The sequence below is a fragment of the Hetaerina americana genome, unplaced genomic scaffold (genome assembly GCF_022747635.1).
Source record: "Hetaerina americana unplaced genomic scaffold, ioHetAmer1.1.p SCAF_2, whole genome shotgun sequence".
Lineage (NCBI taxonomy): Eukaryota > Metazoa > Arthropoda > Insecta > Odonata > Calopterygidae > Hetaerina > Hetaerina americana.
The window spans coordinates 69703423-69717474 of NW_027286763.1; the positions used below are offsets into that span (position 1 = coordinate 69703423).

The following is a 14052-nucleotide window of genomic DNA, read 5'->3' on the forward strand; positions in this document are numbered from 1 at the left end:
CAACTTTGCCAACAGTGAGTAGCAGCCTTAAATCTGCCCCTGGCGTACTGAAAGACTGGGAAAACTATTTGGAAATAAATAGGCTCCTTGAAAAGATACAAAATATCGAGAAACATTTAGCACCCCCACCCGTTGATCGAAGTTCGTACTTTGAAGAATTCCATGAGTGGCTAGTAAGTAATGGTGCCAAAATCGATGGAATTAAGGTTTCTGAATTTCCTGGATATGAATATGGTCTTAAGGCTGACAAGGATTTCGAAAGAGGGGATTTGCTCTTATCCATACCCAGAAAATTAATGCTGACGGTGGAACGCGCAAAGGAATCTGTGTTAGGTATGTATTTTGGTATGCTTGTTCCTGCTTATGTCATTTCATGTTTTCGCGTTATTTATAGTTGAGAGGAACGATTTAAAAAACTATTTCGCGATGAACCACAGAAAAGAATGATGGAATCTCTCCCTCAGGATCACTTCTCACATCAGATGCAGTTTTGCAGCATATGCCTAATGTAGCCCTAGCCCTGACATTACTCGTTGAAAAGTTCAGTCCGGAATCCTTTTGGAAGCCTTACATTAACACTTTGCCTGCAAAATATACTACTGTTCTTACCTTCAAGCCGAATGAATTACAAGAACTGAAAGGATCTCCAACACTTGGTATGTAAAACTAGTGTTTTCTTTTTAATGTTGTAGTATACATTTTTTTCATTATTCAAAATGCCATGTATTGGAATTATACTCAAATACTACTCAATTGACTCCCTATAAGACCCTAATTTATTACTGAAATGCTTCTCTGGTCTAAATTACTTGAAACCCACAATGCAACCCTAATAGTTGATAAATCTGAGTGTAATGCCATAATGCAGCATTATTCAAGAACGTGCCATAATAAAGGGAATACTTCTTTAAAGCCCATTTTTAAGCGATAGTTCCTAATTTTTTATTTTAGAAATATCACCCTAACGTAATCAATTAATTCTATGAGCCCTGTCTAAACATTCTTGGTGCCAAACCCCGTTTTAATATTCTACAAAGTACTGTGCTCTTTTTGACTTCAAAAATTTTGTTTTTTGAGAAGAGTATCAAAATCACCATTTCAAATTATGAATATATGTATATATTTATTCGTAAATGCCCTTGGTAGCATTTAATGGTCTTGGTTGCTTGTGTTTTTCCTCATTTACATCTTTTTTCAGTTTTTATAACTGACTTTGTTTAATTTATTCAAATAATTAATGCATATTTTGTAACTGATTTTTAGTCTATGAACAAAAATACCTTTCACTGGTTGTGGTAATCAATTCTAGGATTCAGTTGATGCAGTTCCCCTATCATTTCTTCTATGATACTTCCTCTTGTTGTCATTCATCTACTGAGAGCATCCTTTCTTTACCCAATTATTATTGAACTTTTCACTTGATCGTCTGATGTGCTTTTTTGATCTTTAAAATTTTTCTGTAATCTGGTGGATTTAGTTCCACTTCCTAGTAGCACTCGTAGTAGTTTTTATGGGAGGTGACCAACAGCTAAGGTCATTTGTGCCGTTAGGGATGGATGGGAAAAGAAGGCTGGAGAGAAACCCGGCATTGGTATTAGCCTACTCTTGTCGAAAAGTGCTCTCGACAAAGCACTTCAAGTAAGGATTGGGATACCACTGAAAAATATCTGTTGTCTCCAGGATTTGAACCCAGGCCCTCTTGGTGGGAAGCCTGTATGTTAGCCACAGGACCATCTGGATCCCCCTCCACTTACTCTATATTTGGGGATTCAGTCTTCTTTATTTTAGCCTCTTCATTACATTCAATTACAGATGCCTGATCCTTGTTGGGTTGAAGATCACCGTTTGCCATTGTAAAATTATCCTATTTCCTTAAGAATGGGAAACAATTTTTTCAAGTTGACATTTTCTCATGACTTTTGAAAGCTTTCACATCTGCTGTTGATATTTTTCCTGTTGGTCATATTTGTCTCAAATGATTCGGTCAAGTTTTATTTCTCCCTTCTGTTTTAATTAGCTCTGTACCAATTCCAGTTGCCTAGTCTATGTGCAGGTTCTGCAATGTTATTTTACTCTTCGGCTGGTTTCCTCTTGACAATTTGCATTTTATACAGAGTTTGATTTGCAACTCCAGTATTGCGAAGCCTCTCTTCTTTAAATAATTTATTATACTTCTACTTTCCATCTTGCATCCTTATCAGAACTTGAAACAGTTCCAGTACTTCAGTTACCTGAATTTTTTTATGTATCATAGTTGGGAATTAGTAAATGTTGATATGCATTCACAATTATGAGTAGCTTATGCAAAATAAACCTAATATTTGCACTATAATATTGTATTGATGAATAGGAAGAAAATCGTTCCTCTTATCAGCAAGATGCATTCTTATAATACCAGGATTAGGTTATTTTGGCAAACTATGTATTTAGTTTGGATTTTCTTTGGTTTTGTGACTAAGATCATTAGGTGTGTGTTTGTTCTGTGGTAAAATCTAACCTCGGTGATAAATACTCAAACAGTTTGGTAGATAGAGGTAAAAAAAATTCTAATATGTGCATCTGGAAAGGTATACCGTACAGGTACATATTTGACCAAAGTTGTAAAATTTGCTAATTTCTATCAATAATTTTTATAGATGTGGCTCCTACTGCTTATTGTTTATAAAACAGGAGGAAAAATATGGTTCTGGTATTGATCAACCTCAGCTGTACTGTATTTAATATGATTTCCCTTATTGTTTGTAGTATTGCATAGATTTCATACTTTCAAAACTTAAATGCTTGAAAGTTATTTCCTGCATTAAAAGTTTTCTCATATTGCATGGTTTATTAGTCATGCTTATTCTAGGATAAAAACAGTAGTTAATACCGGTTGGTTGGTTGGGGAGCTGGCTTACGTACTAATTAGTGTAATTTTATCAATAAAAATAGTAAAATCTCTACTATGAAAGCATGAACTGCTGGTCGATGGAGAATCAGGTGTACAGGTTGCAGAATAGGTCAATTATGCTGTAATTGAGGAAGTAAAGTATCTATGAAATAGCCTTAGAAAAATATTTGTTTAAAGAGTTTATTGCTTTGGTAAATGCATAGTTTAATGCTTTAACAGTGCTCAGATTTATATTTGATTATGGTGTCTTTTCCAAACTTGTTGATATTTTAGCCTAAGCTTCCCTTCTGTGAAAAGTCACACTACACTTCTCGTAGTATTTACTCATTTTTCTAGGCAGGAATGATCTTAGGCTCGTCCCTAAAGTGCTATTGACATGGATCATTGAAGGTTTTTTCATTATCTGTTTAGTGCCTTATGTACATGGTTTTTTTACATGTTGTATTTCACGAATATCAGTCAAATTAAAATGCCTAAAATGAGATCAATTTATCATTTATCTGCTGATGCTGTGAATGGTCGGGTAGATAGTTAAGTGATTATATTTGTATGATTTACTTATTTATTAACAGAGTAACTAGGTAGTAGTTTTGCTGAAAATACTTATACTGCAGAATTTATATATGTGGAATACCATCGATACTAATTTCATATGACAGAAACTGTTTATTTTATCGCTGGAATACTTCATTTTTTGTGTGGTTTTATGGTAGTAGTAGTAGTTTTTAGGGGAAGCGACCGACAGCTAAGGTCATTTGCGCCATAGGGGATGGACAGGAAAGGATGAAGGGTGGAGAGAAACCTGGCGTCAGCATTAGCCTACTCTTTACAAAAGTCGCCAAGGGGTCCGCAGTATAACGTCCCATCCGACGGACGGCGTACTCACTCAAAGTGCCCTCCACAAAGCACCTCTAGTAGGGATCGAGATACCTCTGAAAAATATTCAACACCGCCAGGATTTGAACCCGCGCCCTCAGGGTGGGAAGCCAGTACGTTAGCCCCTTGCACCATCTCGATCCTCGTGGTTTTATGTCCTTCTATCGATGCTTATATATGATATTGGATTGGTGATATTCTTTGGCTTCTTACCTGGAGCATGATTGCTCACTTATTTAAGCTAGGGAATATTCTGGTATCTACCAATTGAAGTTCACTAGGTGTGCACTTCACACAGCGCTGTACTGTTATATGTTTGAAAAATAAAAGCATGACTCTTTTCGCTTCTCTCAACAAAACTGATTTTTTCTCAACAATCGCCATATTTCTGTATTCTTACCTGCTCTCATTTACCACATATTCTACAAAAATGCTGTATCTGTGCTGAAATTCATGTTTCAATCAAGATGCAATGAGGAAGTCAATCGTAACTCATCAGATATATGATGGAAGTTATAGAAGGTACTCTTGTTGGAGTGTCCAACTTTTCAAATAATCAATCCCAAAATGTTGACCTGTTAATATTTCATTGGTTATAACTCTTTTCTCTTAAGAATTTTCTTTGGAGCATGTAGTAATACCTTGGCATCAGTCCAATAGTCTTTCACTCTCTTTTGAGGAATGTTTTGGTTAGCTATGGATCTGACATGTGACATTGAGATAAATCACGAATATATACATATAGCTAACAGTATAAAATATATGATGTGCCCATGAAAGTTTGAAATGGATCTGACATAGACATGATGTGTGAAAAATAATTATGAAATTGAAACTGATTCTGTGGAAGGTTTTTGAGATATCCTTTATTGCTGTACGAAATCATTTTTGGAGACCGTCTGGATATCAGTTTTGCCATACCATTATGGTGCTCTTTTTAAAGTGCTTGTTCAGAAATTTGGCCTGAAGGTAGTTGATCAGTGGAATTGTAACTGGAAACAATGTGTAACAAAGATTGGTTTGGTTCTTTTGTCACCTATTATTTCAGATTATTGGCCCTTGGAAAATTCATACTCTAACTTGTATGGACAGTTATTGAGTAATTGTTACTGAAGGTAATAATATTTTTTTGAAGTGGCTTGGGAGTGTTTTAACCAGTTAAAAGAAGATTGTGATATTAAATTTGATAGGCCAGTAGATGCTGTATCAGTGTGCAGGTGATTGTAATTAGAAATCTTTCAGCTATGCCTTGTGAAAATTATGCATATCATGTAATGTATTGTGAAGAATATGGAACATTTTAACATTTCTACAACTTAGCATCAAAATAAATATCATGGTACAGTCATCTCAGTAGCTACTTGCAGATATATAAAGAGGCTCAAATATGCAGGTAGTTTATTTAAGAAAAAGAGCATGCTTGTAATCTAGTTATTGCTTTTATGTTAGAATTTACACTATTATTGTTTATCTTGATACTTGTAGTCAAACTTTTGTGTGTGAAACTATACTATTGTCCCCAGATTGGTCCTGTAATAGTTGTTGTCAGTTTTGAAAAGATAGACATTATTTTCAGTGATAAACTCTGCCTGGTGGAGCAAAACATTATTGATATGCTTTCTAAATTTGGTGGAAAATTTATTTCTCAGAGCTTTTTTTTATATGCCTGTCACTTCTTTTAAAATTTGTTCAGGCTGAACTATGTTAAACCTAAAAGAACCCATGCTAGACTTTATTTTTTTAAGGAAGAATAACTAGGATTTCAGTTATACCTAACTGTACTCAATTTACAACTATTCACTTCAAATGATGAAATTTCGCTTTAGAGGCATGATAATAAAGTTAACAGTTTATCTGAGGGCACTCAAATCAAAGGCAGAAACACATCCTGTGCAATAAAAACATTACACAATTACTGGTACTGAATATCTTTTTCATGATTAATTATTATTGGGCAATTTTACTAGTGCATGTTAAATATCTCTTGCTAAATCTTTAGAAATTTTTCTTCTCTTCTTTATTATCAATGTATGGGTTGTTATTATTTACATTTAATAGTTTGTGTTGTGATAACCATGAATAATCATTATAGGTGATCCAAAACTCTTATATGTCGTAGTCTTCAATGTAATAATGCATATGTGAAAATGAATATAAAAATTTTATTTGATCGGGTTCCAGTGGAAAATGTAATATGCCAGTGTTTCAGTACAAAAGTAGTTTGCCGAAATTTTGGTTTGCATTTTTTCGTATAACTAAGTTTAATAAGGCTTCTTTTTGTTGAAGCCCATTGGAAATAGAGGAGAACTCAATGAATCAAAGATAGCTTTCAATTAAATTTTTCATTTCATGTTATTTTGTAAAGATTGTCTCAGTGATGGCTCTTGCATTCTTGGGTGGCAGGAGCAGATTCTTTTCTTGCCATGGTCATGGCCCTAATATATAAATGGGTAAATATATGTTTTGACTTAAACTAGCGTATTGTCAGTTCAGTTGTTCATAAATAGAAAATAACAATATTATTTGACAATTATATTGCTGTGTAATGTTTGCATTACAAAATTATTGTATTACAACTAAGAAAGAAAATATATCACTTGTATTCAGATTTACTTACTTTTTCAACTTGGTTGTTTTTTTACAGTTTTTTATGCTTCTTAAACTGCCATTACCCCTTTCAAGTATGGTATAAATGTACGATGATTATGTTTTAAAATTTATCCTCTTACATTTGAGAAGGCTTCATCTTATTGATGCGAGAGTATATTGGTGGTGCAGTCATCCTGCTTTGAGGGGAACGAGCAAGTGTTGCTTTGAAAACCAACTGCTTTGGATGTAACTGTGGAGCTTACTCATGCCATTAGTTATTAAAAGATGTGGATGCAGCAGCAAGGCCATATTAGCTTTAGATGTACGATTTTTTAGCCCACTTATTTGTTACCATTTTTGCCATAGTTTTAATAGCATATAGTAGTTTATTGTAATGCGATGAATGCATTGCATTGATTGATATATTGCTTGTCTAGATTCTGCACGAAATTGGTGTTAGTTGTGTCAACCTGGTAAAATCTCATGTCAACCAAAAAACTTTGTATTATTCCATAACATTTAACATTTTTTTAATTAATCTGACCAGTTTTGATTTGAATGCTTGATCACATTATGCATGATGATGTTGAACCAATATTATCAAAGCTGGTCATTATATGAAATTGTGTGGAATATTTCAGTGTTTTGTAAAATTTATTTAATTTCTGCATGTTTATAATATATGTTTATCAGCATGGCCTTCTTGTGTCTTTGAGTGTAGTTTATCTGTTGCATTTGCTGTTTTGTGCTTCAATTCCATGTATTAATTTCATTAAATAACGTTGAAATAATTGTTCTTTTTTGTGTAATTCTTGTTTAAGGATGCTGCTAATCTTTCTTGTTCTTGTAATTGCACTGTTTTTATGCTTTCCTAAGTAAAAATTAATCTTTATTGTTCTTGATATGCTTCTGTTTCTGTGGTTGTTTTCTTTTGCGCCTGCTGTTTTATGTATTTATTTGGGATTATATATTTCACAGCTCGCTGAGAAATATTTTTGTAAAATTATGGACGATGTCGACCACTTGATATTTAAATAGACCTTGGGGCCATGATCCTTAGATTTGTTTTAAAAAGGTGTAAATTTTAATTGTATGTATCATACAAGAAATTTTGTGGTGTAAAAAGTATTTAGGTACACTGAAAGATTCACCTGGATTCTTTGGATTTTGAATAAAGTTCTGTAATCACATGGACAATCAATGTTTCTTCTTACACAGTAAATTCCTAAGGGGTTTCTTAGGTCCAAGATTACTTCTTGACATTGAATGTATTATTATGCATAGTACTTTATCAGAATATCTTCTTCCCTTAAAGCTTTAAGAAATTGCATTGTAAGGGGATGTCTCAATAGTTTAAATCGCCAAAGCATTAGGACTGAAGTCAAGTGATTGAGGATTGAATCCTGATATAAGTTAAGATCTATCCACTGTGAAATTTCATGTATTTTTTGTGCGTCAGCTAGGGACTACTAAAGATACTGTTGGGAGATTTAGTGCAGGTTATTTGAATTTGTTTCATGTTTTTCTTCATGAGTTGTTGTAGTTCTTAAACTTTCTAAAGGTGCCATGGCCATCTTTTTTAAGGTTTGCATGTATGTAATTTCTATATTATGGCATATATTAGTCAAAACCACAGAAGCATATATGCTGTTTTTCATGCTGTAGTATAGTTTTGGTACTTAAATATTTATGATTCGAAAAAAGGACTTGAAATATTCGTGCAGTTATGGCAAAATTATGGTTTTTATCTGACTTTGATTTGACTTTTGAAATTTTGTAGTATGACTTTAGTTGTATAACTGAAATGGAGTTCGTTATTGTCATATTTTCTTAAGTGTTGATTTATCAAATGTTTTAATGCATATGAAACCATTAGAAACTATGAAACTAGCAAGGGGTTCAAAATGCTGTTTTATTTTAAAATATTTTATTTATGTACCAATGAAGTGGTTTAAAAGAATACACATTATCATTTTTTTGGTATTCTTTTTCAATTCATTTATTATTAGTAAATGTTTCCTTTTTTACCTTTTAGAAACAGCCCTTAAGCAGTGTAGAAATATAGCAAGGCAGTATGCATACTTTCACAAGGTGTTTCAGGTATGTATTCACTTTAATTTTTGGCTTATATCATGGCCAATTTCAACCATTGTCTGCAAGTTATTATCTCATACTCTGTATAATATTAAGATTTAAGTGTGAATGTTTTTATATTTATAGACCATGGATGACCCAGCTAGTATGCTTCTGAGAGATGTTTTCACTTATGAGCAGTATAGGTGAGTTTCTACCATTTGTTAATATTGTCACCAATATGGCTAACAGATTGTCAGACATTAAATAAGTTCTTATTGAATTCAGCATTTAGTAGTGTAAGTTATTTTATAACTTGTTTTCTAATGGGTGGGTCTCGCATAAAATTAGATAATTTATCCAAAATTACTAGAGGAATTTTCATATAAGACTTATTATTTAAAAATAAATATGTGGTAATTATTTTGAAGATTTGCATGGATTCTTGCATCAATATATAATAATTTAATGCTGTGCGGTATGTGGAACTTCATGTAAAGTGTTATCAATGAAAGATTGATTAAAAATGGAATGTACAATATTTATTGAATTGCTTTTAGCTTGATGTTCTATGATGATATTCATGATAAAACACCGGCTATTACAGTTTATTTTTTGTAAAATAATCTCAGTGTCATACAAATTAAAATATATCAATGTTACCTGAGTAAATTGATTTTCACTCATTAAGTAACTTAATTTAAAACATAATGTTATACTTTGGCATATCTCTTTACGTCCACTTCATTTCCTTGAGCTTTGGATGTTGACAATTCATGGATTTAATATAAGTTATTTAATAAGTTTATCGTGTCTTTCTTTGTTCTCAATCCTTTAATTTATGTAATGGTGTATGTGCCAAATTTGATATTCAGATTTTGTGGCAATGAATGCTATGAATCAGTGTTCAATGCAATACCATAATTATTTGAAGGTTATTATTTCAAGTTCACATTTGTCCATTTTCACGATCATAATATCGACATCGACCCCTCCTCAAAGTCCTCCACAACCTTTCTTGAGCTGAGTCAAAAGTGTCACCCCAGCCCTTCTCTTTAGTTTTCCCTTGTTTAATTATTTTTGGTCCCTTGCTCTTCTTACCTCCAGTTGCAGCTTCCAACACAGCTACACAAAGGTAAGGCCCCATGCCTCTTCGTCGTCGCCATTGTCTGTAACGGAAAACTGCAAATATGCTCAAGAAAATTAACAATGCTATTCCAAGCAAACTTGTACTTGCAATGATAGCACTCTTAACTCCTTCAGATAGACCACTGATTATCAGTGGCTCCTCATGAGCATGCTCTTTAATGACTGCCCTTGGTGAATTATGTATCACTGACTCTTCAAGGACTGAATGATCATTTAAGAAGTTTTCCTCAGTAGTGGTTGTTGGAGCGGACACCCTTATTCTGATTGTCGGCCTGTGTCCTTCTTCTTGAAAAGTTGGGACCTCATGAATGAAAGGGCCATGTGTATGGGAAAGTTTTATCTCACTGACTTTAGGTTGTTGTAAGAATTTTGTCGCAGTAGGTTTTGGTGGGTTTGCAGCTATAATTTCCTCAGGCTGGGGAGGGGATGCAATATTTGTCTCACTTAGCTTGGGAGGATGCACATCATTTTTCTCACTAGGTTTGGGAAGGTACACGATTGCCTCTTGTGACGATATTATCTGGTAGGCATTCCTTGTCTGGGTGACTTGCTGGTCTACCGTCTCATCCTCTTCCTTCTCCGGTGGTGTCTCTTCCTTTTTCGCCTCCAGGGGATTTTCCCAGTCAGCCTCCATCAGGTCAAAGCGCGCAAACTTACGCCCTTTCCGCTCATCTTCAGTCCCTACATTTTCTCTCCCCTTTCTCATCTCCGGCTCCTTGACGGCGGAGGTGGTCGAAGAGGGGAAGAGCGAGGTAATTGTCGACCTTCCGGAAGCCCTTTCTCTCTGCTCAATCAAGTCCGCTACAGTCATGTTTCTGGAGGAGAGCACTTCGGCCAAGCTTGGTCCATCGTTGTCGTCCTCTTGAAGGATGATATCCAGTATATCCTTGGCAGGATCTCCGCTGGACGTAAACCACGGGGACTGGGAGGAATGCTCCAGCGACAGCCGAACCGTTACTACCTCCGGTTCGTCAACCGTCGAGGTCATTGGCTCTTCTGTTGTCGTGGTACTGGTCGTAGTGGTTCTCTGTGTCGTCGTTTGGGTCGTTGTGGTGTATCTCTCGGTGGACGTCGACGGCGGGTCCGGGACGAGCTCTGGCGGCGGCGTGGGTCTCCTTCGTTTCAGGAGTGGCCTGGATCCCGTGGGGACAGGGCGTCTCCTCCTCTGCTCGGACCTGCTCGCGCCTTTCCCGCTCTCGGTCGTTGCGGACTGGGCGACGGCCGATAAGGCGAGTCGGCTTCCCCTTAGCAGTTCCTCGAGGGATAGGTTTTTCCCCTGAAGGATCTCGCTTAGGCTTAAGGGTCCGGACATTTTGAGGATGTTCTTGATGTCGCCAAGTGAGGGAGTCTTGCTTGGCGTCCGATCGTTCGTCCCGACCAGTGGCCTTAGCGCAGGCAGTTTTGCGAACGGCTGTGGCGGGGGTGTTAGCCGGAGTCGGACTTTCTCCCCTTCATTTTCTTCCTCCACCTCTTCCTCAACTTCTTCTTCCTCGTCGTCGTCGCCCACTAGAATGCCTCCTCCAAGGTTCTCCAGCTGCATCACGCCCCGTCGTCCCTCCGGGACCCTCTTGAGTAGCTGCTGTTGAAGTTGGAGCCTCTGTCTCCTCTGGTGTTCTTGAAGGGGTATCTCGGCGCTGTCGTCTTGCACTTGGTCCTTTCTTGATCCGTAACGGCTCTTGCTTGGCATCCAGCGCGTTCTTTCCCCGTTGTACACACCTCTCGCCTCCGATCCGCTGGCGGCGATGTCCCACTGCGGGTGCCCGTCTTCACCGTAGGCAGCTACGGCGAGGGGCTCCACCGCAGACCTAAAATCGAGAAGACGTTGATCTTATACATTGTTCTCGGAATACCAGAATTAGAAAGGTGGAATTAATTTTTCCTGAATTAAATTTTTGAAATAGCTCACCAATTAATAATTAATTGTTCTCCAAATGGTAATATAGCCATTCAGGATACTCAAATTTTTTCAGCACAGACACAGGAAATTAATTCAATTATAGGCAGTAATTATGTTAATTTCACGCGGTTGATGATTTACTTTTGTAAATGGATTAATAATCACCAGTTGGTTTGTATTTTTACGCTTCAGTGCTACATGATTAATAGTTGCGATTTGAGTTGTTGATATTCGATGGAGGATTGATGTATCACCATGCATTTCCAATTGGTCGAGACCAGCTATTTGCCGGGGCCCGGAACGTTCGGTGAGGGCACTACGAACAAATATTGACCCATCTGTCAATAGTTTGCCATACCCTTTCCACCCGAAAATAGAAGAGTCCTGGGGCGCGTGAAACTAAGAAATTGAAGAAAGTTTTGTTTACCATGATGTCTCAGTTTTGTTTGCACGGGAGTGCCCAGGAGCCGGATTCGGTCCCATTTACGAGACCATATTATACAATCTGACAAAATTAGTATTCACGCGTGTTGGAATGTTTCTCTGGCTCTTTTAGTTTTTAACAACGTGTATGAATTTGCGAAATCAATTTATTTAGTATTTTTCAATTTATTATGATTAGGTGTAATCCCTCGCTGTCTTCAAGTGCTTGCAATTCATGAACCTTCGCCTGATTCAGGCGCGGTTTAATTTATTAATCTTTGACCCCCAGCCTCTCTTGTCCTCACCATCCTCCGCCTTTCAAGTCTCCTCCCGGGACCACCCCGAACCTGGTTCCCACCAGCATAGCCTGCCCGTCGGACTCCTCCGCCCCGCCCTCTTCATTCCACGCCCTCCTGGTCTCCCACCCTCCGTCAGCAGGGTGCCCGACTTGCTGCGCGTAGTCCGGGTACGTAGCTGGGTGGTCCGGTATATTCGTGGCCCTTGCAGTCACAATTAGGGTCAGCACTAGAACCGCTCCTTCAATTAACCTCATTGCGTCTGATTTCGAAATGTCAATCTGCAAACAGGAAAGCAAACATTTTTTGTCAGTTCATATTTCATTGATGGTGTCAAATCGTGGTGTGTTTTAACTGGTCATGTTTTAATACAAACTTGCAAGCGAGATAAATTTTAGTAAACCAGTTGTCAACGCATCTAGATCAAGTAAAAATTCAGTTCAGTTTCTTTCACCAGTTAATATATTTTTATTTAGCAATATATATAGATAATTTCCCGAGCTTAGTTCCCCGCTTTCAAAGCATGAGAATGGTCATCTATGGTCATGTAACTGTTACCAAAGCATAACAATTTTTATTTTATCTGCACAGTCTTAGATATTTAACTTTCTGCTCTAAGATACTAACATCAACTGTAATTCAAAATATATTCATGATATAACGACGCATTTTTGACATGCACCGTGACTTTTTAACATAATAAAGGAACCCAAATAGTTAATTTAAATGTAAACTAAATCATACTTTTACAATGACTCTTAAGCATTAAAGCTTGACTCACTGAATAGTTAGTACGAAGATAAGCATAACGAGATACAACGTCGAATTCAGTGAAATAGGGGAGTGCGTTGTGAAAGTTGTACGTAGTATTCTTCTTTGGGCCGAAAAGTTGTCAGAAGATAATACGATTCATCGTATTAGGGAGTCGTGTTCCCTGAGATACGCATGGAGATAATCGGGATTGTGAGCAAAGAGTTAATAGGAGAAATCTTGGGGCCTTGAAAATGAAAGTTCACGGGCCGCATTCGGAAACGCTTGTGAATAATTCGTACGGCCCAGTGAATTGGCGAGAATTCGCCCCGAGGGAGAGGGAGAATGTGGAAGGACGAAGTTATCAGGGTCATTGGAGTGACCATTTCGGAAATGGACGGTTTCTACTGGGCATATGTTCAGTAAAAGTCCGAGACAGTTACGAACGACTAAAGAGGACTAGTTTTGGTGAGGAAGAGTGAAAGGGAGGCCCAACCGAAGGTTAGAACATCCATTTAGGTGGAAATGTGATGCTTTCTTTTTAGCTCCGTCTAAATAAACCTGAGAGCAATATCATGGAGATTCAAGTGGGACAGTTTTTTGAATTGAGATATTACGAGGGATTGTTAGTAAAAAAATATTTCCAAGGTAATTTCCTGAAGATTTTTTGTCCAAAAAGTAGTGATTATTAAAAGGGATAATTTAATTATCGCGATAATTACAATTCAAACTATTGAATTTGAATTGTAATTATCGCGGGATAGTTTCTATCATGAAAACGTGGGAGTTTCACGCATGTCTGAAGACTATAAACAATTATTCTAAAGCAATATCGAGCTAAAGAGTAAAACTAACAAAAAAAACCGTATGTTAACGTTTTTATAAATTAAAATTTTAAGTTAGCCAATGTATATGTTACAGAAATTCTGCCTTTCATTTGTCATAGGTAACTTACTTCTTCTAAATCCGTTGGTCTTCGATTGTCCTAAATTTAACTCTATAACTTACGTGATTGATGAAATATTTTTTTTAGAGGTGCAATTTTTAGATACTTATATACAGATAAAATTTCATTTATTACAATTACATGGAATGCACGCATCTATATT

At 36.6% G+C, this 14052-nt stretch overlaps 1 protein-coding gene across 2 annotated transcripts in view; it reads left to right on the forward strand.

Moving 5' to 3' along the window:
- The window catches only part of Setd3 (SET domain containing 3), a 95035-nt gene that overhangs the window by 339 nt on the left and 80644 nt on the right, over nucleotides 1–14052 (forward strand). Inside the window, exons 2-5 of one of the 2 annotated variants that reach the window (XM_071585344.1) lie at nucleotides 16–333; nucleotides 465–656; nucleotides 8391–8455; nucleotides 8576–8634. In XM_071585344.1, coding sequence (XP_071441445.1) covers nucleotides 16–333; nucleotides 465–656; nucleotides 8391–8455; nucleotides 8576–8634 — 634 coding nt within the window. The remainder of the gene's footprint in view (nucleotides 1–15; nucleotides 334–464; nucleotides 657–8390; nucleotides 8456–8575; nucleotides 8635–14052) is intronic. The other variant, XM_071585345.1, reaches the window with a different exon arrangement.